The sequence below is a fragment of the Carya illinoinensis genome, chromosome 1, assembly GCF_018687715.1.
Source record: "Carya illinoinensis cultivar Pawnee chromosome 1, C.illinoinensisPawnee_v1, whole genome shotgun sequence".
Lineage (NCBI taxonomy): Eukaryota > Viridiplantae > Streptophyta > Magnoliopsida > Fagales > Juglandaceae > Carya > Carya illinoinensis.
The window spans coordinates 42,605,716-42,633,507 of record NC_056752.1 but is presented as its reverse complement, the minus strand read 5'-3'; the positions used below and the strand labels follow the sequence as shown (position 1 = coordinate 42,633,507).

Below are 27,792 nucleotides of genomic sequence, written 5' to 3'. Positions count from 1 at the left end.
GCGTAGTTCAGATCGATAGACATGCACAGGGAGAGACAGAGAGAGATCCTAAAATATATACACACACACACACACACGATGTATATGTATGTACCTTCTCATGATAAAAGTTAAATATACCCCACATACATAATAAAATCCAGTACCAGAAAATAACGTCTTTGCGATGATCGAATAATGATTTCCATTTACAAAAATGATTTGTGACAGGAAATACTAAACTGTATGGGGGGAAGAAAAAATTAATGGGCCATGCTACAAACCAAGGTTAAACCTTATATGTTTGCAGCCGTAAGCATGCATTCGCCCGATCAAGATTGCTGATCAGCTTCTTGCTTGCATGGTTTCTAAAAATGATGATAAGAACTACGACGAAGCGCACAGAAACAGTTGATAGCAATGATGGTCGATGAGATTTTTATGGCCGTAAAGTAACGTACGTACGCACTGAATCATATACGATGCAGTCTACAGATCAATCATGGTGCAGGTACAGAACGACCACCGGCCCCAAGCTAGCTTATAACTCATGCGCGCTGTACTTCTAATTAATTAAGAAAGTAATTAAATAATAATCATGAGAAAATGATCTTAATTAAAATATTTAGGGCTTAAAGCTGAGCTGCTAGTGCCAAATGATTGACTGGGAGATGAGATTGGTTGAGTGTTAATGTGGAAGAGAGTGCATGTGGGATGCATGCCACGTGAAGTGCATTAATTTTTTGAACAAACTCCACTTGTAGTTGTATATATACACACATGACACAGAGTTAAAACCTATACAATTCAAATATATCATAATGGAAGAACCGAACAAGACGCCATGTGAGAAGTTACTGACCTTCTGAACTAGAGAGAGAGAGAGAAAGAGAGAGAGAGTAGTGCTACTTAAATATATATGCATGGAAACACTGCACAAAGAACAAAACAAGGTAAATTTCTTTGTCCCTTTTGTTTTCACCTTTTTTTTTTTTTTTTTAAATTTTAAATTTTTTTTATTATTATTTTTTTAAATGGCTTACCAGGGAATGCTTGGTATGAAATCCCAAGCCAACTGATCAATGAGCTGACAAGCCAAGAGTACTACTCGATCATTCTTCAAACCAATAGGAGTCTGAACTTTGAACTTTGGACATCTTAGGGGAGTGAAACCTATCGTTCTCAGTTTTGTAAAGCGATCAATACTGCAATAATTTTTTTCCCTCTGATCTGTATTATATGCAAGATGAGTCTAGCCAGATATTAAAAACCCCACTGAATATTTGTCACTTGGACCAGGACCAAGTGGCAAATAAACATCTTTTTTATTTATTTTTCAGGATAAGTACTCCAAGCCCAAAAAATCAACCTGAATAGAGCAACAGGAATGAAGTCAGTTTTTAGCACATATATATGCTATAAAAAGAAAGGTAGGCCAAACCCACTTGTAACCTTATTTAGTATCATTTGCAGCAAGACTACTCCCACAAATTCTAGGATCGATTAAAGTCTTTGGACCAGCTTGTGAGATATATTTATATATATCATTATGACCCTACCGATCGACAGCAGCAGGGAACACCATCGTGGCCACTGCAATTGCCGGGCATCTACCGGGCAATTTGCACTCACGTCTAGATCATGCGTGACAATGACCAGTCGTTTATGTTTCCTTGGCTTGTCTGTGGAGCGAAGGGAACATAATTTCTTCCCTTTGAGTTTGAACCATGAAATGACATTACAAATTAACCTCATGATCAGTAGTACTACTACTGCTAGCTACATCAATCCACATTAATTGGGTTCGAAGACAAACTGATCGAGCTAATTGATTACTTAATTAGCTGATAACATGACCTTGGATATATGTGTCTGTTCTGTTTCAAAGCTGAGAACATGATCATGATAATTATCTGTTTGTTTAGCCAGAAACGGCTCCTGAATTAGTCTCAGACTTAAATGTGATTGTTGATGCTATATTTTTTAAGTGGTTTTTTTTTTTTTTTTTTTTTTTTTTTTTTTTTTTATTGTTTTTTGCCTTAATGGTATTCAAAGTGCTATTGATCAGATAAAGAAGATCATACTTTTTTTAAGAAGTTGAGTCTAATCAACCAAGCCAGCAATCAATTAGTTGGGTTTTGTTAACTATCAAACAGGTTTTGAGAAATCAGTTTGCAAAAAACAGACTAAAGCCAGCTTAATCATGTGATTAGACATTTAATTAATTAACATATTATTCGTCAAAATGGTCAGGATGTTCGTTTGAGATCATGTGTATTTCTAGACCCTGTAAATGGAACTAGGTCGACTATGGCTTGGCTTGGAATATTGTTGCGTGCAGGATGTAAGAAAATAGGGAAAAAGCTAGCTAGGGTGTCAATGCAGTACTTGATTATTATATATAGATTTTGATAAACGATATTTGTAGTTATTGAATGTTGAAGTGTCGCTTGATTTTTTTTTAAATAAATAGAAAAGAGATTTATATTAAAAAAATTAATTTTTTAATAATAAATCTTATTTTTTTTTAAAAAATCTGTAGTACTTAATAATTCATAACAATATTTAATATTCCTAGTAGATTTTTGAGTAGTTAAAGGATCATTTTGAATTTTTTGGAACTTTAGGAATTTTTCTTTTGCAAATTTCTTTAAAGAAGAGAAAATTATTTTTTTGAAAAAACTTTGGGGGGTGGTGGTCCCCGGCCGCTTGTTCCCATTAAATTCGTTTGGCTTATGTAGTAAAACAAGGGGAATTTCACGTTATCTTTATATTCGGTATTCCTCTATTATAAGCCAGAGTTATTGATAAAAATTAAGGTTTCATCTTTTTTAAAAAATAAAATAAAATAAGATAAATTAAATCATTCTATTAAGTAAGATTATGTGTTATATTTATTATTATTAAATAATTATTTATCATCATTTTATTATTATTTAATAATAATAAATATATTATATTTTATTTAATAAAATAAATATAAGATAAAAATATAATATATAACATTACTTAAAAATGATTGACATGATCTTTTCTTCGTATGGGTCGAAAGATGAATTGATGTATGAGTTTTAATTAGCAAAGAGAAAAAAACAAATATTGGACTATATAATTAAATAGCTTATAATTAATTGGCTGTACAAAGCAATAAATAGCCGAAAGTGAATTTCGTAGGCTCAAAAGCAGTGGCGGATTACCGATGGGGCAATGGACCCCAAAATTTTTTGAAATCAAATAATTACTAAATATATATTCTTTAATTTTATGTATAATTTTATAAATATAGAAAATGATTTCTTAAAAAAAATTATAATTTCTATATATTCTTGAATTTAAAAAAAATCTCAATATACCTATAAATATATCTCTCTAATTTTTTCTTTTTGTTTATAATCCTAAAATTTTGCTTAATTTATATATATTACCTATTTTTAAGGATGTGGTTTTTCTAAAATTAAAATTAAAATTATGAGAAATAATAAACTTATTAATATAAATTTTAAAGTTTTTTGTTATACAATATTAAATTTTTTAATATGAAATCCAAAGTCAAAATAGAAGAAAAATGATTTAAGATCGATGATTGATATGAAAAATAGTTTATAGTTATGTTTTTATAATTTTGCAATCTCTTTTTAATTTATATAAGAGAATTAATGTTTGTAGTCTTAGGATCACATGCACGTCTCTCCCACTCCTTTTGAAAAAAGTAGATAAATCTATAATCTATATAAAAAAATTATTTTTTAATGATGGATTCCATTTTTTTCCAAATAGAATGCGTAGAGCTAGCTTATACCTACATTGTATTTAGAATTACTTTTTACATAAATATATTATACAATAAAAAAGTTGGCCCTCCTCAACACAAATACTTGTTTTGCCGCTGCTCAAAAGTAAGGTCCTTATCATTAACTTTAGCTTAGACCCAAAAAAAAAAAAAAAACCATTCTATTTGAGAGTTTTCTAGGAATTTTTCACAATTTATCTATCTTAATTATGAGAAAGAAAAAAAAGAGGAAAATTCCTCACTTGCCAAAAGTTTAGCTTACATGATGTTGTTAAAATTTCATTAAGGAAAAATCTAGTTGTAAGGATAACTGTGCACCAATATATGTATAAATCTAACGTGATTGGTTAAAAAGTAAATTTTATTGAAAACAATGTTAATTTAAATTTTGAATATGAAAGAATTAGTATTGATATGCAGATTAGTACGTAACTTTGTTTGTACGTAGTAACATTCTTTCACTAAATATATTTTATTTGAATAATAAATAAGAAATAATATTTATAATTGTGAGTATGCAAGCGTCGCATAATTATTTAAAAAAATGAATAAATACAGAATTCATGCAAAAAAATTTAATTTTTTAATAGTAAACTTTATTATTTTTCAAAGTGATTATACAATATTTAGTACTTCACGATTATATGTAGCATTACTCATAATAAATAAATAAGATTATTTTAAGCGAAAAAATAAATTATTATTTGTGTCTATCTTTCCATCTTATCTATTCATAAAATATATTCAATCAATTTTTAAAGTCAAAACCGCGTTCGGCATACTCCGATCGATTACTATAACTCTACCTAGCTTGCTTGGCTTCTTTTTCTTCATGTAGTTGTGGAAAAGAACCTTTGGAATTTACCAAAGCGCGCAATGCTGATTAATGGACTAATAATTGTAATCGACCATGTGTTCCGCCCAATTCGAGAAGTCTCAGACTCTCATGCTAAAGCTAGTCAACATGCTAAAGCTCTGCTGTGCATGTCATGACTTAGACTTTGTGGCAAAGGGGAAAGCACCACAAAATTAAAATATGGACAATCTTAAGATTGTGATCATCCTTTCAATAATTGATGGCTTTCCTCTTAATGACGCCAAGACACTCGCAATAATGCGTCATTAAAACCCAAGAAAAGAAAGAAAAGAGTGATGGAAATTAATAATTAAAAGTCATGAAATATATGTGGATGGTCGTATCAATGTTTCAAATGATGATATGATCAAAATTCAGAACTGAACTGGTATGTTCATTTTATCTTATCTTATTTTATTTTAAAATTTATTATATATTTTTTTGTAAACATTATTTAAATATAAATATTTTTCAATTTTAAATTATCAAAATTGTTATCTAAGCATTATTAATCATTATAACTTTCTCAAACCTCTAGATAAAATATAAAAAATAATACAATTTTTCAAATTTTAATAAAAAAATTATATTATAACAATTTTTTAATTTTATAATATTTTTATTTAGTTTTTTCTTTCTCATTTTCTAAAATTTAATTAAATATATTAATACAAATAATTTCATTATTATTTATGAAATTTTTATCTCATTTTACGTCATTGATCTCCAAACATGCCCTTAGAGCATTGTTATTGGATCATGTATATGTAAAGGATATTTTTGATGAATATAAGATGAATTTATATATTAGTTATTCTATTTATATAAATCTTCACATTGAAATAGTCATTTTTTCATTATATAACAATAAAATAATATAAGATGAATTTGACTTTAACTATTTATATCAAATTTTTACATTAGATTATATATTTATTATATAGTAATAAATTAAAAATATTTAATTTTTTAATTATGATTTTATTTTATTTTATCATATTTTATTATTTTACCTATTATATGTTAATTAATAATTATATTTTAATTAAATTATGGATTAAAAAATTAGATTTTTTTAATTGTCATTTAACTACAAATGTGAATTCACAACCTTATAAAAAACAATATCAAAGTAGAATAGTAACTATCAAATTTACTTTTTTTTTTTTTAACTTATATTGTAACTCAAAACTAAAATATTTAACTATAGATAATTCATTGTAAGGAGTTTTTATCTCTAATATATAAAAATAGACTTTAATTTTAGATATAAATAATCGGATAACAATGCTCTTAGGCTTTGCATGCACACAAAGCCATGGGAGGATGGGACTGGACAAAAAGCAATATTTTTGTAAGCCTACGCATGTCCTTTTGTTCGGTTGGTCGGACAAACAACTTCGCGTATAGTTTTTGACCAGGAGTCACAGGAACATGATTTACCTTCCTCTGTTGGACAAAAAAACAAAACAAAACAAAAAATAAAAGAAAATAAGAGAAAAAACAGTAGGGTTGATCATACGTTAATGAGCCAAAAAAGTGGTTTTGCATTATTGCAAGACTAGATAGAAATCAAGCTCACTAGAGGTACTCTAGTTGTCAGTTTTCTTCTCGTTTCGCATTCAACTTTCTATTATATATCATCGATCGATAGGGCCAATAAAACAAAACAAAAAAAAAAAAAATCTGATATTGATTTTCTCCACATCCATCTGCAATTGGAAGATTGAAAAGTAAACACGTGATATTGATGTTATCATGATCTCTATTGATCTGTTTTAGGAAAATATATATACATATATATGTATTTGATTCGTTTTTTGGGAGTTCGAGATTCTGTTACCTTTCGCCAAAGAAATAAGAGAAATTAGAAAGTTGTATTCCTAGCTAGTTCCATGCATGTTATGCTATTTCCGATGAAGAGCTACTAGTGCGCGGTGACATCTCGATCCCTAGCTAGTTAGACCCCCCCCCCCCCCAGAATTAGTACGGACATTATTCTTGTTTTGGGGTTAGTAAAGAAAATAATATAGTGAAATGCTATACAATTATTTAAAAAAAAAAATTTCTTATAAAAAGTTAGTTTTCTATATAAATCTTGAATTTACTCTTTTGTTTAAGAGATCACATTGCGTTTGTGTATTCTACGACTGTAAATATTATTTTTTAAATACTTATTATAAATTAAATCTAATAAATTAAATTAAACTATATCAATTTATATATTTAATTTTATATAATTCTTTTTATGTATCTATAGTAATTCTCTCTGTTTTTTTTTTAAAGTGTTATTAATGCAATTTTGCCCGGGAGGGAAAGGAAAAAATAAAGAGAAATGATATTTACAGTCGTGGTTATGCAAGCGGCGTGCAGTCGCTTTGAAAAAAATAAATTAATATGGGACCCACATGAAAAAAATTAACTTTTTAATCGTGGACTCCACTTTTTTTCAAAGCGATTACGCGACGTTTGTAATTCTACAACTGTATGTAGTATTGTTCAAAAATAAAAGTTGTGCTATTTGCACACAAGTCTAACCTAACTAGAGTCTAGAGTAGGGGATCCACCATTTATTTATATTTTGCTGTTCTTTGTCTGCTGGGATCCACGCAGAGTCGATATCAGAGCCTTGTGCGCAAACTTGCAATAAAGATTAGTATAACTAGGATGATTGCAAATCTAGTAGTACATTTTGATCAAATCTCGATCGCCAACTTAAAGACACAACATATTATATATAATGACTTCATACTAATTCTCACAATATATGTATATGAGATCAATCTCAAATTTCATATGCACGATGCGACTTTATAATATATATATTTTTAACTTTTAATTTTTTTTTTTAAATTCTTGGATATCTGGATTAACTTGTGTGCATCTCAATTAATCTCACGAGACTTTGAAATTAATGGTCAAATAAACCTCCAATACCTTTGAGAGGACGGACTCATGCAACTTTATAATATGCCATAAAAAAATTATGAAACATCATGATATGCACAATTTTAAAATATATAAATCTAAATAATCGTATTGCAAAAAAGTAGAACTCTTAAGTGAAATATAACTTTTTTAAAAAGGTTTATGCTCATTAATTTTATATAACTAGTTTTGACTTTTTTCAAAGGGTCTAGAGTACTTACACATGCCCTAAGCATGCATTTAACCTTACTCGGACGTGTATAAGCTATCTATGATAACAATTAATTAGCCATTAAAACAGTTACTAGCGTTTGATCAATATTCTAATGTGGCTGTTCATGAAGCACCGAAGGTGGTCAATAAAAGCATGACTGTGATGGTGACCCTGTACCGATTAAAAAAGCTAGCTATCCAACATACACAAAGCCGATTGTTCATGATATCACGATAAACAAACAAACAAAAACATTTAATATAATTATAAATTGACGTGACTTTATATTATATATTAAATTTTATGTAGGTTAGATCTATATTTTGATAATATGACAGATAACTTCAAGTTATGTTACTTTGTGAGTTTATTTTTACGAAATCTTTTTATAGATAAAATATTTATCTTATATTTATCAAATTATACCAATTTAAATATTTTATATTTCTTAAAAATTTTAAGAAAAATCATATTCATTGAAGAAATTTAAGAAGTTTAAAATAAAATTCATAAATATATTTTTTAAAAAAATTGTCAAATATAGGATGCTCCCTACATGACTCCTTACAATAATAATTAAAGTCAAGTTATAACCCGATCTATCTAGAAAAAAATGTCTAGGGTTCGTCCAAATGAACTTGCATCACATGTCCATCTAGCTAGGTTCCTAATCATCATAGGTTCCCCAACAGATCGATATGTTGCAATAATTACGCATGGATAAAGAAATATTCCAACATGACCTGCTCTCCCCCTAATTTTCGGCTTAAAAAAAATTCCTACACCAAGCCCAATCAATATATGTTTGGAGCCGACAGAGCCATGTCAAGTGATGAAGCCAAAGCCAAGGCAAGTCACTTCAACTATGTTAACCGAAAGTAACCGTCAATCAACTAAAAAAAACACTACCAAAAAGAAAAGAAACAGCTAACAGTACAAAACAAAGTGGGGGAGAGGGTATAATAAAGAAACCTGATTCAATAACTCATTAGTTATGAATTTTCTTTAATGTTAGGAGTATTATTAATAATTTAATAGAGGTTTGGTTTGGAAAAAGAAGAGGGAGGAGTGTCGGAATTAAGTTTTAAATGCTAGGAAGGGCCCCTCCTACCCCGCCTTTGTCTCGTTTTCTACTGCCCCATGTCCCTTAGAACATGCAGGAAATTATGGCGGATTCAATCTTCTCACTCACCCAAATTCCCAACCATAAAAGCTCTCACACAACCCCCCCAAACACTTCCTAGTTCTTGAAGCAACAAAACTCATCATGCAAAAAGTGAGAAGCCACGGCCAAAAAGAAAGTAAAAGAAACCCACTTCTATACTATCATTGCAATCAAATCCAACAAGAAAAGCAGCCATGATTTTTGCACTTCCTTTGCCAATCACTCTTTTCAAATCCGTTCACACTTGAAAAAAGCAAAAACGAAAAAAGAAAAACTTCCGGCCACTCTTCCCAAGTACTCTACTCGATCTTAACCAAACAAAAAATTATAAGAACGAAGAAATTATGGAGATTGAATCAGCCAAGTGCGAGTGTTGTGGCCTCAAAGAAGATTGTACCCAAGACTACATAACCGAAGTCAAGGCCAAATTTGATGGCAAATGGCTTTGTGGGTTGTGCTCAGAAGCGGTAAGAGATGAAGTTAGCAGAGCAAAAAAGCCATTCGCAATGGAAGAAGCTGTGAAGGCTCACATGTCATTTTGTGGTAAATTCAAATCAAACCCGGCGGTTCGAGTTGCAGATGGGATGAGGCAGATGCTTAGGAGAAGGTCAGGGGATACATCTTCTTCTCCATCTTCCGGTAAGAAGTATTCAAGGTCAGGAAGTACATCACAAGTGAGCGATGCATCGTCTTTCTCATTGTACTAATTATTGGAAAGAAGTAGAGCTCTTGCTAGGGAGGGGGATTTGCATGCCATGTTGATCTTATTATATATGGTTAGAATAATTAATCATGTTGATAGGTAGCCTTTCATGGCAAGGTTTCAACTTGTATCTGTACAGGGGATCATATCATTTCAAATGGAGGCTGCATCTCGGTTTTCCTAGTTCTTGAATAATATTGGTATGTTTTTCTCTCCCTTTTTTCCTTCTTTTCATTTTTTTTTTTTTTGTGTGGCTGAAAGGACAAAAATGATGGAATCTTCCAACTTATAATCATACTGGCATGGGAAAAAAAAAAAAAAAAATCTTCTGCCTTTTTCTATTCCTTGAAAAGAAAACTTTCTTACAATTCCCATGTTTGTTCTCCCTCCCTCCCCCTCTCAGTCTTTTTCATTTTTCCCCCACGAAAAAAAAGAACCTTATAAGTTAGCTCTTTTGTTGGGTTCTTGACTGTCATTCAAGGAATTTTCCTTGATCATCGTTGCATTCTTTTGATGACTTGATGTTTCTAAAGAGAATCGGGACAGTAGAACTGAAATTTCCTTAAAAAATTTAAAGATCTCATGAAGTCGATCTGCAAGTCAATGAATAACTATGAAGTGATACTGGAGGAAACTAATATATTATTGGGGTTGAAACTCGAATATATAAAATTGAACCCTTCTGGGTTAATTTCTTGAGGCCTAAGATATTTTTCTTTCTACCTTGCTCGATCACTACCAAGTTCATTATACAATCATTAACTTCATTAACAATTCTTTCTTTCCTAATATTAAAACGTAGCAGAAAGGGTCAACTTCCCACTCCACTATAAAGGACAACCTCAACATGATTATGCCCTAAAGCTTCAATTATTTAGGTTAAATTATTAATTTTCTCATTCTACATGATTAGTGGTTGACAAGAGATCAATATGTTTATTTTTTTAACAAGGGCTTTGCAGTGATCGGATGTGAATGGGGTGCATTTAGTAACTATATTATAGCCGTTGATCTTTGGAATATCAACCAAGTACTTCATGTTTGAGCTACCCAGTGATCTTCATTTCTGGTCGTAAGATAACCTTGAAGATTTCTTTGATTAAAAGAACTTATCTACTTGTATTAAGATAGCCCAAAGCTGTGTAACTCATGAGGTTAGAAAATGGATTATCCTTCTTACAAATGTAGGCAGAGACCCAACTCATAAAGTGGAAAACAAAGTTTAATATGTGTAAATATGCATGTTTGATTGAATCCTCAACAGTAGTAGTGATGGTCCTGAAAATCACATATGATCAATGATAATGATAGTTTTTGGGCATATGCATTCTCTTAAGAAAATGAGATCATTTATGGAAAGAGCTGCAATTTTGTGCCAATCAGGATCCATGTGAACAGATGGAGTGCTTATTCATGAGTCAACATCTGCTTATTTTACAGTACTTCTGTTTTTTTGCATGCACCAACCGGCTGAAGGTGTCGTGTTTAATCAGAATCATCAATGCCTCTTATGGCATGGTATCTGAAATTGAATTCCTGAAAATTATTGTCAGGAGTGTAATAAAGGCCTTTAATTTACAAAGTTCATCTTGCAAGTCTCAACCATAAATCCTAAGATGCCTTCAACCCACATAGGTATTCTATTCAAACGTGTCTCAACACAAAAAATAGAAAATAAATCTATACACTTAACCATGTTTCTATGAAATTCTGGGTTACTCATATTTGCATGCTTTGAATTAAGTACATAGAGCTACTCAAAGCATGCAATTCAAAGCATGCAAATATGATATATATTATATGTCTTAACTTTCTGTGAGACAATGGCTTACAAAAAAGGTAAAATAATTTCGATCGGACTCGCCAAAAAATCTGTAGCACCAAGCTGGCTACCTACTTTTTCAAAGCAGTAGAAAAATGCCGCAGTAGGAGTATGAAAGTCCGAAAAAGAAGCATGCACCATAATGAGAGTAACGGGACATCACAAACACGTAAGCATTTTGAAAAAAAATGTGAGATTTATTAGTAAAAAATTAATCTATTTTCATGAAAATTTTATATTTTTGTATTTTTTTATATAAATAATTACATGACATTTACGTACTCATGACTTTAACTTTCATTTTTATATATAAATACATTCAATTAATCATGTTCAAGGGCATCTTTCTATCTAATCTCACTATGCTTCATTTGGTTATATAATTTAAATGAAATGAGATAAGATGTTTTATTGAAAGTTAAATAAAATATTATTATAATATAATTTTTTTAATATTAGTTTTATTTTTATATTAAAAAAAATTAAATTATTTATTATATTTTATATAAAAATTTGAAAAAATTGTAATTATTATATAAAATAAGATAAAATAATTTAGTTTTGTGTGATTAAATCAGCCTATTCATGTCCTACTTGACATGCTGTTGGCATAATTTGGAGTATGATATTGATGATAACTTTTTAACACGTTGATGGTGTTTTGGGCCGACACGAATATATTATAAGTATTTTTCCTAGACATCATAGATGTTTTTTGTTCTTTTGTAAGAGAGATACATAGATTAAACGGAGCTTATGATGTTTATTATTTTTTCTGTAAAAATTAATATAAAGTTTAATCAATATCGTTTACATGATTTTCTCACTTACTGATCTAGATTCAGATTCGAAAACTCTATAAAATTCAAATGCTAAAAATAAATCATCACATAAGCTTGGAAGTATGAGATTTTGTTCTAATTATGAAGTCATATTTATATTCTCTTCTAATTATTCACAAATTTTAGAATCTTAAATGGCAATAAAGTAATTTTCTTAAGATGTCATTTCCATATCACCCTTTCTCAAACTCTCAGGTTTTAGAAGCTTAAGGATCTTTAGTTCCTCAAAGTTATATATTTGCATTCTACGTTTTCCGTTGGATTTAAATTTCAATTACGAGAAACCTTACGTACCTCTCCATCCACTTCGAAATGAAATCTACGGCCCATACGGCCATACCCAATATGACCGTTGGGATTCAAATTTGGACAGCGATAGTCTTATTATCTCTACCATCTATTTATTATTTATTACTTATTCTATAGCATATTTAAAATTTTTAATTTTTTAATTATTTTTATTTAAGTATTTTTTTAACATCCTTTATTTTTTTAAAAAAATATATAAAGTCACTGATATTCATTTCTTAATCATAAATAAATAATAATAATAAATATGATTATCCTTTAAATTTTAAGTTCCTGTCCTTGCATAGAAGATTCAAAAGTAGTACACGAAAAGACCAACGTGCATAACCGAAAGAAGCAAGAAGCCATGAAAATGGTGAAAACTATGCTCTTGGGATCAACACCTGGAAAATCCAGCACCACCATAACTTTGGAAGATGACCGCTCTGAAAGATGAGATAGCTGCTACTTCCTCGACTGCCGAAAAGATGCTAATTGTAATTGCACGATTTTCTTAGCTAGCACCAATGCCCTACTCTTGACCTCAGACCCATCAGCATCGAGAAAAGCTCTCTCGCTAAACTCTCCGCTTCTTAGTCCGACAATGTGGAGTGCAATCCTGTCTCGTTCAATTCTTCCATCTTATACACACACCTAGATCGAGTGCTAATCAGGTTCCTCCCCCTCCGTTTCTTGAATCAAATGCAAGATAGAATTTCAACAAGGAGATGGGCAACAGAAAAAGAGTGGGATTTGAGAGAAGTCGTTTGATGATATTGGTTTTTGGTTTGAGCTTGATCTTTGTGGCTGAGTCCAAGCTTCATTGTGGGCTTTATAGGGTCTTAAAACCCGTGTTATCGCGGGATATAGTTAAGCATGTGGGTGACAAATCCTGGATTGTGCAAGATTTGAAGGGGAGGTAATCAGGTTTTTGTAGAGAAAGTTGCAATGTCTTGTCAATGAAGAGGTTTCAAATTGCAGCCATATTGATTCTATTCGGGAAATTGATCAGGTGCCGCATATCAAACTCTTCTTTGGAAATCATACATTCATTCAAAAATTAGTCATGGTTCTTTTAGGAGAGAAGATTGAGAATTCTTGTTTTAAAAAGTCGATGAGAGATCAAACAAGATTTCATTCTTTTCAGGACGGTTTGGTTTTGATTTTGCATTGTATATTGTACAAGTCAACAATGGAGGAGATTAGTGTATAGGGATGGCCATTGCAGACAGTGGGATTGCTCACAACTAGATTTTCTTCCCGATCTTTCACTATCTTATTCCGGTAGAGTTACAAAGGTAAACGCAAAACACTTTTGATATCTGATTGATAGGCAATCTCAATTTCTCTAGAAAGCTTCATATTGGTATGCTCAGTAGTCTTGGCAAAACTAAAATGTAAACACCACTAGATTTTTTTAGAGGCATTTCCTAGCATAAAATACACGATTTTTGTTCACTTTAGGTGCAAAGTGGCTCGATGGGAAGGTTGGCCGGGTATTTGGTTTGGTAGGCAAACACTTCTTGGGCACATAGGAAGTGGGGCGCCTAAGTCGTGCTATTAAATCCCGATACCTTGAGTATTGGAGATGCTCAATCCTAGATAACAGATTATTTTCAGAAGCAGTAGAGTTGTTGAAGTTTTAATTTCAAAAATGTTTGGAAAAGTGAAGCAAGCGGTTTGGCTCTTCTCTGCTTTTAGATGCAACCATTTCAGTGAGTTTATAACAAAACATGATGTCGATCCCAACTTGAAGAAAGCTGATGGATAATGGGTATGCCTTCTCATCTTCTCTCGGAAAGTGTCTAGCTCTCATTTCTTGTGAATATTGGTATTTGAATTCTTTTTTCTTTTGTTTTTTATTAGCTGTTTAAGAGGTTTAGCTCTGGTGCTAAGAACTAGATCTTGTTGTGCTTTTTTGTGTGGAGCTTGCCATTTGTTAATGACTTATTTCACACACCGGTCATTGGTCTCAATCTCCTGCAACATAGACAGTGAGGGCTCAGGGGAACACCTCCGATGCCTAAGATAGTATTTTGATTCTTGGAGAGAATTCTTAATATGTTAGAGAACGTGAGTCGTATTCTAATCTAGGATTTGACTTTTATACCTCCTAAGGAGATGGTCCTTGTATCTTGTGTCAGATGCGCCTGTCTTTCGTATTGGGTACCTTGTCGTTGCCCTTAATGCAACATGGTTCCCTTGGGTCATGCCCCCGTGGCAGGTTGGTGAGTGTGGTCACCTTCCATGCGTTATGTCAGGGACTGGAGTCCTCGACAAGATCCCTATCCATGTACTGTATCTGACACTCTAGTACGTCGTGGCTCTATTGATATGTTTGTGTGCAGAGTCGTGTTAGTGGGGATGTAGTCCCATCTTTCCACATCGACTCTCTTCTAGCATTGACCCTGGACTTCCTTCTTCTTAACCTGGCTCATTGGTTGACTATGCTTTGGTCGTTGGGTCTCCTGGGATAAGTTAGGTCTAACCCGATAAAAGTGTAAACATCTATTCCAGTTCTGTTTATGTACGACCCAATTTGATGACGTGATCCATCAAGGATTCACTTGTGGTTTTTTTTTTTCAATAAGGCTTGGGCTATAGAGCGAAGACTTGGGCCTATCAGCTAGAGTGAACATGGAACAGCCTCGTAAGGGTCTAGGGGCAGGAAAATTTTGACCCATTTTGGATCTTGGTCCTACCTAACCGGTCGAATAGGGTTTACTAATCTGACCTAACATGCTAATTAGGGTTTACTATATATTGTATTAAACCCTTATATAACTGCTTCGTATATTTAATTTTTGTATCAATAAAATCCTTTGAATCTTTGTGGATGTAGACACGTTGCTGAACCATATAAATCTTGTGTCATGTATAATTAATTCTACTTTTTTGCTTTACTTTTTCACTTATCGTTCATAACAACTAGTATAAGAGACAAGTTTGGATTTGAGTGATAACGATAGCAGAGAAGAAGTGAAGATATCTGGAATCGAGAAGCTTGAGTCTTTGACGGCACATATTTCAAGTATTGGAGGATCTATGGGAAGAGACTTCATCTCAATGTTTTGAATACCGTTTCAGTCGAGGCATTGAAAAAAGATATTTCGGTACCTATGCCGTTTTTGAATAGTCGATATATGAATAAATTATATATATAAATTATATTCTAAAATAATAGTCTATATATGAATAAATTATATATAAATACATATATATAAATCAGAAATAGCCTTGTCTGAATTGTGGGTCAAAAAATAAGGTTGCAGTTTGAAGAAATGAAAAAAAGAAGAAGAAAAAGGTAAAGGCTAAAATATCGGCCAGTATGGGCCGAAACGATCGAAATTCTGACTACTATGAAACTATATCTTCCTCTGTACCGGATAAATCATGGAAACGAAATATTTTGACTGTACCAGCTGATACAGTATGAAATTCAAAACTATGCTTAATCTTCTTTTGTTGGGGAAGAATCCATACAGTATGGAAGATACGGATTGGAACATATTAGATCAACAGGTTCTAACATTCAATTGACCCTATCAAGGTCAATTGCACACAACGTTATCAAGGAAAAGACCACAACAAATCTTATGGTGGCCTTGTCTGGTATGTTTGAAAAGCTGTTGACTAATAACAAAGTGCATCTGATAAAGAAGTTGTTCAATTTGAAAATGACAGAAGGTGCATCTATTACTCAACCACCTGAACAAGTCTAAGACTATCACAAATTAATTAATTATGTTGGCTTCATTGCCGAATAGTTAGGAGGCCATGAGAATAGATGTGAATAATTCTGTTGGAAAAACAAAGTTCAAATATGATGATATTCGAGATTTGATTCTTATTAAAGAGGTGCGCAAAAGAGATTCTAATAGACCTCGGGTTCGGGTTCTGCCCAATATTAATACTCAGGCCAAAGGACATGATACAAACTCAAATAAGGATCGGTCAAAATTGAGAAATAAGGGCAAGAGCAAGTCAAAGTGTAGGCAACAAGGTACTTGTTGAAATCATGGCAATACGGATCACTTCAAAATAAATTCCAAAGAAGACTGATAATGATGATGCAAACATGGTGATTGAGGAAGTAAAGGTTGTTTTACTTTTTGCGATTTATAGTCTGGTTGATGACTAGGTATTGGACTTAGGAGCTTCATTTTACACAACTTCAAACCAAAAAATCATGTAGAATTATATTGTTGGTGACTTTGTAAGGTGTATTTAACTTATGGAGAAACGCTGAATATCGTGGGAATGGGAGATGTGTGCATTGTACTCTTAAAAAAATGTGTGGACTTTGCAAAAAGTTAAACATGTTCTCAAGTTGAAGAAAAACTTGATAACTGTGAGACAACTTGATGATGGCAATTATTCAATAGTTTTTTTCGAATGGTATATGGAACGAAAAGGAGTGATGGTCTTAACTTATGGTAAAAAAATTAGTACTCTATATGTGAAATTGAGATCAAGCAATATGATTGCTATAAGTGAAACTGAAAATAATGTAGAACTATGACACCATAGACTTGGTCATATGAATTGGCAAGGGATTAAGATACTCTTGTCACATGAATAGTTAACGGAACTGAAATCAATTGATCTGGATATATGTGAGTTGTATTATAAGGAAGCAGAAAATGGTTAGTTTCTTGAAGGTGGCAAAGCACTGGAGTTAAGAAAATTGTAACTTGTACACAAATACTTGTGGGGGCATTTCTCGATTTCATCTTTTAGACGTCCTCGGTACTACCTCACATTTATTGATGACTATAGCATAAATGTATGTCTATTTCCTGGGAAATAAATCTAATATATTTGAAACATTTAATAAATGGAAAGCCATAGTTGAGACTGAAACAAATTTGAAACTAAAATATTTGAGGTCAGATAATGGTGAAGAGTGCATTGATCGAGGGTTTAAGAAGTATTGTGCAGCGTATAATATTAGAATGGAGAAGACTATTCCTAGGACCCCACAACATAATGGTTTAGCTAAGCGTATGAACATGACCATCATTAAGTGAGCTAGGAGTATGAGGTTGCATGCTGAGTTACCACCGACAATATTCTAGGCAGATGCAGTTCACATTGCAGTTATCTAATTAACCATGGGCCATCAATTCTTTTAGAGTGCAAATTATCTGAGGAGGTTTGAGCGGAAAGATGGCAAAACTTTCACACTTAAAAGATTTGTTGTGTTTTTTATATTCATATTAATTTTGATGCTTGTAACAAACTTGATGCTAAATCGAGAAAGTGTTTCTTTAACTACTATGAAAGTTAGTCATTTGGCTATCGCTTTTAGGATGATCAAAATTGAAAAATCATCATGAGTATGAATGTGGTTTTTAATATGAAAGCTATGTACAAAGACAAATCTAATACATAGCAAAAGTACGAGTGACATGGAGATTGAGTCAAGTCCACCTATTCCTATTATTCCATAGTTAAAGCCAAAGCAGTCTTTACTTATAGTTGTTGTTCGTAGGTTTTTCAAGACTACCAAGCATCCACAATTGTTTTCATTTACCTTGAATTATATTTTGTTAATTGATGGTGGTAAGCTGCAGAGTTGTGATGAAACCTTGCGAGATAAAAACTCGAGTAAGTGATAGTTAGCAATGACAGAACATATGAAATCTTTGTTAGGGAGTCAGACATGAGAGCAAACTGAACTTCCAACAGAGAAAGAAGGCTTTGCATGACAAGTGGGTATATCAGTTAAAAACTGAGCATGATGGCAACAAAAGAGATCATGTTAGTCTCGTTGTGAAATGGTTTAAGAAAAAGAGGTATTGATTACTTTGAGTTTTTCTCTCTAGTTGTGAAAATTAGTACATTTGTTATTTCCCTTATGTTTTGATTGGTTGTGTGGTAGAGAGGGTCCAGTGTATGGATTTTCTTGCCGTTATTAGTGCCTAGGAGAGCCATAGGGAGGTATCTTTGAGCAATATTCTAGAAAACTCTAATTCTCTTTCTCTATTCTATTTAGAGGAACTCACCCTCAAAGTGAGATTATCAATAGAATTTTAGTATTTTTCAGTTTATTTGTGATTACTCTTAGTATTATTTCTATGTTACCAATTTGTGTGAGACAATTTTGGTATCAAATAGACAATTCCTGAAGGTGATGATGACTCAAGGAACCTGTATCAACCAGTTGCAGGATGGTCTTGCCTTTCTTAAAAAAAAAAAAAATCCATGGACTCTCAATTCAAAACTATAGAAATTGAGATGGTTGTCCTAAAACAACAATAAGATTTTTAGCTTAATAACTTACTGCCATGTCATTGGAGGTGTAGAGGAGAAATGATGCAATCATTCAACAACTTGTTGCCATGACTTTGGAGATGTAGAAGAGGAATCGGGATATAATTTATAGGCTTATGCTTCTCACCTATAGCACAGAGAGACACACAGAGTCAGGAAATGAGCCATTTTCTAGGTCAGTGCACAATGAGTTTCCTAGTTTTTGTGGAGAGGACCACAGCCGGTGGCTGTATAAGGCCAATCACCTATTTGCTAACTATAACACATTGTCTTAGCAGAATCAAATATTGGCTTATTTTTATATGGAGGGGCAAGTTTTAGTGTGGTTCTAGGATATAGAAGAAATTGGAAATTTGAGCAATTGGGAGGAGTTTACAATGACTATTTTAACTCGATTGGGCTTAGTTCCTATGATGACCGATTGGAGTCCCTTATTAGACTCAAACAAATCAGTACAGTAGAGGAATATAGGTCCAAATTTGAGGCATTATTTAATTGGCTTCAAGGGTTATCTGAATCCTACAAGTTGAGTTATTTTTTAAGTGGGTTGAAGAATGACATTCAGTTACCAGTGAGAATGTTCAATCCAAACAATCTTCTTTCAACCTATAGTTTGGTTAAAATCTAGGAAGAACATATTGGGGTCATAAGGAGAAACTCTAGGGTTCTGTACCCTCCACCCGACCCAGGAATATTGAGGCAACCCAACACAACTTTGACTATCCAAAAAGAGGGATCTAAGGCTATAGTCCTTGTCCAAAAGATAAATTAGTAGCAGACGAAAGATAGAGGCATGTGGCTACTACTATGATTCCAAGCAGAATCCAAGTCACAAGTGCACCCACCCCAAATTATTCTTAATCGAAGACGTGGAAGTTGATTGTGGTTAGGAATTGGAATTGGAAATGGAAAAAAAATAAGTAACTTCAAAAGAAGAAGGATTGGATTTAAAAACCAGGGTGACCAACCAGAGATCTCTTTACATGCTCTACTTGGGTCCCAAATTCTAAAGACCATGAGGGTTAGGGGCAGAGTAAACAACCAAGAGATCACTATGCTCATAAACTCAGGTAGTACCCATAACTTCCTTGATCCCTCAATAATTAAAAGAGAGAATATCCCAATCAATACTGCATAATCAAACTGGACTTATGTTCAGATTATAATCAAATAAGGGTAAGGGCTAAGAATATTCATAAAATTACTTTTAGGACACATGAGAGGCACTCTGAATTCTTGGTCATCTCATTTATGCTGACCAATGCCCCTTCAATATTCTAAAACCTCATGAATGAGATCTTTAAGCCCTACCTAAAGAGAATTGTTCTAGTTTTTTTTTTTGACACACACGGGCTAGATTATGTGGAATGGTTGGGCTTGGTTGTGGGCTAAAGCTTGGGTCTAACTGCTGAACATAGAAGGGTTGAAGTTTCTTTTCTTATGTGGACCTCAGGCCTAGTTATTAGTAATTGCAATTGTTTTGTTATTTTCTATTGGAACATTAAGCCATTAAGCCCATTAAGGGTCCATCTACTATTTACACTTTCTATTATTTTTCTTGTGTTTCGATTGATTGTGTGGTAGAGAGGGTCTGACATGTGGATTCAATTGCCATTATTAGTGCCTAGTAGAGCTATAGGGAGGTATCCTTGACCAATATTAAGAAAAACTCTAATTCTCTTTCTCTATTCTATTTGGAGGAACTTACCCTCGAAGTGAGATTATCAATACAATTTCAGTATTTTCCAGTTTTTTTGTGATTACTTCTATTATTGTTTCTATGTTACCAATTTATGTGTGACATAGTTCCGGTTACACCAGATGTTAGGGAGACCACTATTATTAGATTAGACATTTTGATAACTCTTATATTATTCTATTGTTGTATGTGGATGATATACTTATTGCAAGGTTCTGCATTGAGGAGATCAACAATCTGAATAAACAATTATCAAAACAGTTTGCAATGAAGGATTTGAGAGCTGCAAAATAAATCCTTGGCATGAGAATTATAAGAGGCAGAGTTAAAAGCACATTAAGTCCGGTTTGGATACAAGAAGAGTTTCATTTCATCTCATTCCATCATTGCAACTTTTTTTAATTTTCGCACAAAATATAATAAACAATCAAACTTTTTCAAATATCAAAAGAATAATAATATTACAAAAGAATATTTTAATAATATTTTATTCAACTTATTATTCAAACATCACCTAAGACTTTTACATGCATAGTATGCTAAAAGAGCGCTTAGTGGGTTCAACATGGACAAAGCCAAACCACTGAGCAGACATTTGGAAAGTCATTTTAGACTTAACAAGGATCGATCACCGAAGTCAAAGAAGGAGCATGATTATATGAGTACGGTACACCATGCCTCAACTATTGGCCTTTTTATGTATGCTATGGCCTATATGAGACCAGATATTGCCTATGTGGTAGGAGCTGTGAGTAAGTACATGAGTAATCCAAGCAAGTAGCACTGAGAGGCAGTAAAGTGGATTCTAAGGTACATGGAGGGTTCCTTGTATACATGTATTTAATTTACCGTAGCTGGTTCAAAACCGCAGTGTTATGTTGATTCTGATTTAATTGGTGATACTGATAGTTGGAAGGTAATACAGGTTTTATTTACACTTTGGGTGATATTGTTGTGTCTTGGGCTACAGATTTGCAAAAGATTGTTGCTCTGTCTACCATAGAAGCTAAGTATGTTGTTGTATCTTAAGCATAAAAAAGTGATTCGGTTATAGAGTTTCTTGGAGGAGTTGGCAAAAGATAGTCAGGTGCCATATTCCTTGCCAACATTCTAGCATTTCATAATTCATTTCATGATCAAACATATTCAAATTAGATATCATTTTATTCGATCTCCTCTTGATGATGACTAGTTGATACTTGATAAGTTTTATGGAAGCAAGAACCTTATAGACATGTTGACTAATGGTGTTACACTTGAGACAAAATTGTGCGCAATTTCAGTTAGTTTTCTAGCCTAAGGATAAGAACTATAAGTTGCAGGGGTGGAGGTTTCGGTTTCAGATGTAGGTGGTTGATACTTGCGATTGCACCAATCTCCAAGTGAAATAATTGTTGGGCTTCTTTGTGTGGAACCTAGTTTTGTTTGTGTTCTACCTGGTTTGATGATCTGACTCAATAAGGATTCATTTGAAACTTTTTTTTAATGAGGTTTGGGCGATGGAGCGAAGACTTGGTCCAACTCGATCCATCGACTCGGTTTTACTTGTTCGACCTAACCCGTTAACTAAGGTTTACTATATATTGTACTAAACGTTTGTAAGACCACACTATTATTTAATTTCCATCTAAATAAAATCATCCACAGCTCTGTAAACATAGACACGTTATTGAACTATATAAACCTTGTGACGTGTGAGATTAATTCCACTATTTTGTTTTAATTTTTCTCTTATTGTTCCTAATAGATCTCTTATTAAAACAATATATCTTAACATCAGGGTTTTGTTTATTCGCCGATGCAATTTAGTTAGGAGTTCGTTGCCTCTCATGGTTTTATTTTAATTGCAAATAACCAATTTCCTTAACATCAAATTAATTTTCCCATTCTAGGGATCGCATCCTAATCTTGTCTATGTAAACCTCAGGATTAATGTACACAATACAGCTCGCTAGCATTAGATGTTTCACTTCAACTATATGAAATAATCTTACAAAAAGGCATCTGGTTACCAATACTCATTACAAGAACAGGCACCATTCTTGTAATGGTGAAATCGCGTCCTATCTCTAACGACAATCTCTCTCTCATAAACTTTTGAAACCAACTTCATAAAGGTATGGCAGTCCTCACAAATCCTAAGATTCTTCACTATGCGAATGCATCTCCCTTTCGGATCACTCATTAGTCCATAACATACTGCCAACTTCTCACTATGATAGAGAACCACTTCTTTCTTTTCTTCCTCTTCTAAATCAACCAGAATGCTACAAGTATTTGGAGCATAACCAACCAATTTCAACTCACTAACCACCTCGTCTAATTTCTCATAGATCTGATTTGTTCGTTTATGATTTCTATCCGCCATAAAAAACTCATGTATCTCATTGTTTAATTCTATCCTACTACATCCCCTTTCCTTAGAAATACCTTTATGTTTCATTAATCTCCTCACCTCTCCAACATCTTCCCATCTTCTTTCTTTAGCATAAATGTTTGATAAGAACACATGCGCCCCATCATGATATGGATCTAGCTCAAGAAGTCGTTTGGCTGCAAACTCTCCTAATTCAATTTCACCATGAATACGGCAAGCAGCCATTAAGGATCCCCAAATGACAACATTAGGTGCCAAAGGCATTGTCTCTATAACCTCAAGAGCCTCCCTCAAGAGATTGGCACGGCCAAAAAGATCAACCATGCAACCAAAGTGCTCATGTTTAGGAGTGATGTTGTGCTCATTAATCATGGATGAAAAGATTTTCCAACCCTCTTCGACAAGCCCCACATGGCTACAAGCATAAAGTGCCCCGATAAATGTAATCCCGTTAGGTTCAATTTTTGTATCTTTCATTTGATAGAATAAGCTTAGTGCATTGCTAGCATCTCCATGCATGGCATAGGCACTGATCATAGTGGTCCAAGATATCACATTTTTTCTTGGCATCTTCTCAAATACCCATCTTGCTCTTTCCAAGCTCCCACATTTAGCGTACATATCAATAAGAGCATTGTTAACAGGCAAAGCTCCACCAAATCCATTCTTGTCAACATATAAATGGATCCATTTGGCATGGTCCAATCCACCAAGATGAGCACAAGCTGAGATGACACTCAACATAGTGACTTCATCAGGTTGTATTCCTAACGCTTGCATTTCACGGAATAATTTAAGAGCTTCTTGAGGATGATCACTCTCAGCATAACCAGATATCATCGCACTCCAACATACCAAGTCCTTCTCATCTGTTTCATTAAAAATCATGCGAGCATCTTCAACGCGTCCCACCTTTGAATATGCAGAAACCATGGCAGTAGAAATAATTAAGTTTTTTGGTGACATCTTGTCGAACAGTTCCTGAGCCAAATCCATAGATCCACAACTTGAATACATGGTAATAAGAGCAGTCTGTAAATGTCGGTCAGCAACAATATTATTTTTAGTGATGAACTCATGGACTGCTTTCCCATAGCTTAAATTTCCACTGCGGCCGCAGGCAGAAACAATTGTAGAAAGAACAATCTCATCTGGTTCCACATTAGATGCCTTCATCTCATCAAATAGTTTCAGTGCATCATCCAAAAGACCACTCTGGGAGTACCTGTTTGCACATGTTATAAGGTCAGCATTTTCAAAGAAAATGAGAAGAAATTTCTTGAACTAAAATTTCTTCACCTACGACTTTCCTCAAAAGTGGGAAAACTCAAAAAAAAAAAAAAAAAACGTGAATCGTGAATTTCATAACTGCCCACTCTCTAGGTGGAGTGACTCCCCATCTGGTTGCAAATAAGTTTTTGTGTCAAAATTCTTGCTCACATTAGAAAATTAACGTTTCATAAGATAACAGATACCCCTAGAGGAGAATGTGATGAAACAATGAGGGTAGGAGTTCAGGTTGTGGTGATGGCGGTGGTGCCAGCGGTGACATTAGAGGCAGTAATGCAGTGGCCTACTCTATTCATATGCAGTTGTGACATGATTATGTATTATTTTGTAATGCTTTCCTTCACCACTAACTTTTTTTTAATGTTTCCTTAACTCTGTTGTCGTTTTCCTGCAACTTTCCTCTAGCAAGTGCATTTCTCCCAACATTTATGTTACCTTGCTTCTGAAAAATGAGTCCAAAATAAGCCGAAACAGTCCCCGATGCATCTCAAAGCAATTCAAATCGGAGTTCGGGGAAAACACAAGTGCAAACGTTTCTATCAATAAAAGTTACCAGCAATAGCCATACCCAACAATCATAATGCTCCATGCAACGACGTCCCGGTGAGACATTTTATCGAACACCAATCTCGCCTCCATTATCTGCCCACACACAGCATACATCCTAACCAAACCAGTCTGCACAAACGGGTCCGAACTGAAACCCAACTTCGACGCTAGCCCATGAATCTCCATCCCCTGGACCAGATCCGTTGCTCTCGACACCGCCTTCAGCAATGGCGGGAAGCTGAACCTGTCCAAACTAAGTCCCTCCCTCCTCATCCACTCATACACGAGGAGAGCCTTCTCGGGGTCGGCGCCCCGCGACAACTCGTGCAAGAACTTGTTGGACAGGCGGGTGTCTGGCCTTGGAATGCGGCTGAAGACAGCGAGGGCGTAGTCTAGGCTGGAGGAGCGTGCACAAGAGGAGAGGACAAGCTGAAGGAGGAGGGAATTGGAGCCGTAGTGGTGATTGGAGCGGCGGAGGATTTGGGCGTGAACTTGTTTGAGGTGGGCGAGGGTGGTGGAGGACTCGAGAGCATTGAAGAGGGTGGTGGTGGGGTGAGGGGGGAGAGCTAAGGGTGTCTGGGCCATTCTTGACATGGGTGATGTTCTATAGGTAGGTAGGTAATGGAGGGAAATACTTTCTGGAAACAATATTCTCAGTGCATGTTCCGCTCTTGTTTCGTTAGACGCAGATGAATACTGATTCTTGGAACTCGTCGCCTCCTTGGTGCCTGATGGGGAAGGAAAGGACAACTACTACTCTACTACCGTTGACATCTCCATTCTACCGTTCTCAGCATAGCTGCAAATTTCTGAGAATAATATTATAAAACGAAAATGAAAAAAAAATTAAAAACTAAAAATTAAAAAGTTAGGTGTGGTGTGTAACGTAAACATAATTAGAAAATTTTTTGTAAAAAGAATATAGAAAATGTTTGAAACACAGTGTGATTAGTGATTACACATACATAAAATACGAAAGGTAAAAAACAATACTTATTATTCAATATTTTTTTTTTTTTTTAGTAATGTTAGATATAATAATAGGGTATGTAAGTGTTGTGTAATTTTTTTTTTTAAAAAGTTAGGTTCATATTAAAATATTTAATTTTTTTTTTTTCATATGGATCCGTATTTCTATTCTTTTTAAAAAGAATTACGAGGCGTTTACTTATACCACGATTATAAATATCATTTTTCTTTATTTTTTGCCTTCAAATTTTCATGTAATTGGTCCATTTGTAGTTCAAATAATCAATGTTGTCCGATTTTTGTGTTTATTTCTATGTAAATTTTAGGAAATTCTAAATCTAATTTGGATAGTTAGTTAAGATAAAAGTTAAATAAAAATATTATAATATTAAAATATTGTTAAAATATAATTTTTTATTTTAAAATTTGAGAAAATTAAATTGTTTATTATTTATTTGAAAGTTTGAAAAAATTATAATGATTAAATAAAATAAGTTGAAATGATTTCTATAAACAAATGAGATGAGAAGAGTTTTTAAACACTGCTCAAAATTCTTTTAGGTAACGTTTAGATAATGAGTTGAGATGAGAAGAATTAAAATAAAAATTAAAAGTTGAATCAAATATTATTAGAATATTATTTTTTAAGATTATTTCTATTTTAATTTTTGAAAATGTTAAATTTTTTATTATATTTTATGTAAAAATATAAAAAAATTATAATTATGAAATAAAATAAGATAAAACATTTCTTATATCTAAACCAAACTAGTACTCTCAAAACATCTTTACATAAATACACTCTCAATTACTACAGCATCTTTTGCTTCATTTTCGTAGTAAACAAAAACTAATTTAAATTTTCATAAAACTCTACAAGAGTTCAAAGAAAAAATATCTTTTCAGTTGTATATGGACCACATCTTTTTTCAAGTCCCACTAAAATATCCGTAAAAAATTCTGAAAAATTTCATAATTTTTTAACACATTTCTTGCCTGCAAACATAGGACAAATATGATAAAATATCCGGAAAAATATGATACATAGATTTTTTTATTTTCCCCTACACGGATTTATGCATAGATTAGCGTGTGGTGGCATAGTATGCCACGTCAGCATATTTCGGTTGCATGCCAACATTAATTGGTTCGATACCTTTTGGTATCGATGCATTTTGGTATTTATTTATGTTTGAAGAAACAATAATTATTAGTTAATTTTAGGATTAGTTTGGGTAGTAAAGTATTATGAAAATATTCCACTATTATTTATTATTTTATCTTATTATTTAATTTTATTTAATATTTTATTATTATTTCTTAATTGCTATTTAAAAAATAGTTGAGATTATAGATGAATTTGGATGTTGAGAAGTATTAAGGAGAGTTGTGAATAGTAATAAAAAATAACTAAAAAATAATAATAAAGTAATGAATAGTAATAAAAAGTAGATAAAAGTAAGAAATAGTAATAAAAATAGATAAAAAATAATAATAAAATAATAAATAATAGTGAAAAGTATTGAGAATATCTCAACACTCAAACACACCTATATCTTATCTAAAGGCAATTATCATAGGATACCATTATCATAGGATACCATATTGTTAAAGAAAAAAATTTAGTTGTAAGCACAATTGTGCATTAATATGTGTATCAATTTATTGTGATTAGTTAAAAAATAAATTTTATTGAAAATAGTACTAATTTAAATTTTAAGTATAAAGAAATCAGTATTGATATGTAGATTAGTATGTGACTTTACTTGTATGTAGCAAAACTCATTGTTAAAAATCTTTTGAATTAAGTTCGGGCTGCATAGTCCATTCATTTTGAATTTATTGATCCACTTCATTGAAGATGGGCCAGGGCCCATCACTTACAAACGCTTTTTCTTAAAAGACCTCGCTACTCTGCCGCCTGTAATTTATCACTGCAGGTTATTGCAGTTTTTTTTTTTTTAATATTTTAAAAAATTAAAATATATATTAAAATATTTAAAATGATTGTTTTTAATCACTAAAAATAATTTGTGCGGTCACTT

The 27,792-nt window shown here is 32.9% G+C and overlaps 2 protein-coding genes and 1 pseudogene across 4 annotated transcripts; 2 read left to right on the top strand and 1 right to left on the bottom strand.

Moving 5' to 3' along the window:
* The first annotated feature begins 8,828 nt into the window (after positions 1-8,828).
* LOC122275507 lies at positions 8,829-11,213 on the top strand. Of its 3 annotated transcripts, none has more exons than XM_043084615.1 (3): positions 8,829-9,571; positions 9,775-9,835; positions 11,019-11,213. In XM_043084615.1, the coding sequence occupies exons 1-2, from the start codon at positions 9,277-9,279 to the stop codon at positions 9,828-9,830; spliced, it is 351 nt and encodes a 116-aa protein (XP_042940549.1). In that variant the 5' UTR covers positions 8,829-9,276; the 3' UTR covers positions 9,831-9,835; positions 11,019-11,213. The 3 variants fall into 3 exon arrangements, with proteins under 3 accessions (XP_042940549.1, XP_042940554.1, XP_042940541.1); XM_043084620.1 differs by lacking the exon at positions 11,019-11,213 and adding an exon at positions 10,598-10,997; XM_043084607.1 differs by lacking the exon at positions 11,019-11,213 and adding an exon at positions 10,588-10,997 and having other exon boundaries at positions 8,830-9,571.
* Positions 11,214-12,433: 1,220 nt separating this feature from the next.
* On the top strand, positions 12,434-14,489 carry LOC122300117 (annotated as a pseudogene).
* An 8,025-nt stretch (positions 14,490-22,514) lies between these two features.
* Positions 22,515-25,589, bottom strand: LOC122275501 (pentatricopeptide repeat-containing protein At4g14820). Its single transcript, XM_043084601.1, has 2 exons — positions 24,798-25,589; positions 22,515-24,164 (listed from the first exon to the last, which is right to left on the bottom strand). Exons 1-2 carry the CDS (start codon positions 25,370-25,372, stop codon positions 22,571-22,573), a joined length of 2,169 nt encoding a protein of 722 aa, XP_042940535.1. The 5' UTR covers positions 25,373-25,589; the 3' UTR covers positions 22,515-22,570.
* Between the last annotated feature and the right edge of the window lie 2,203 nt (positions 25,590-27,792).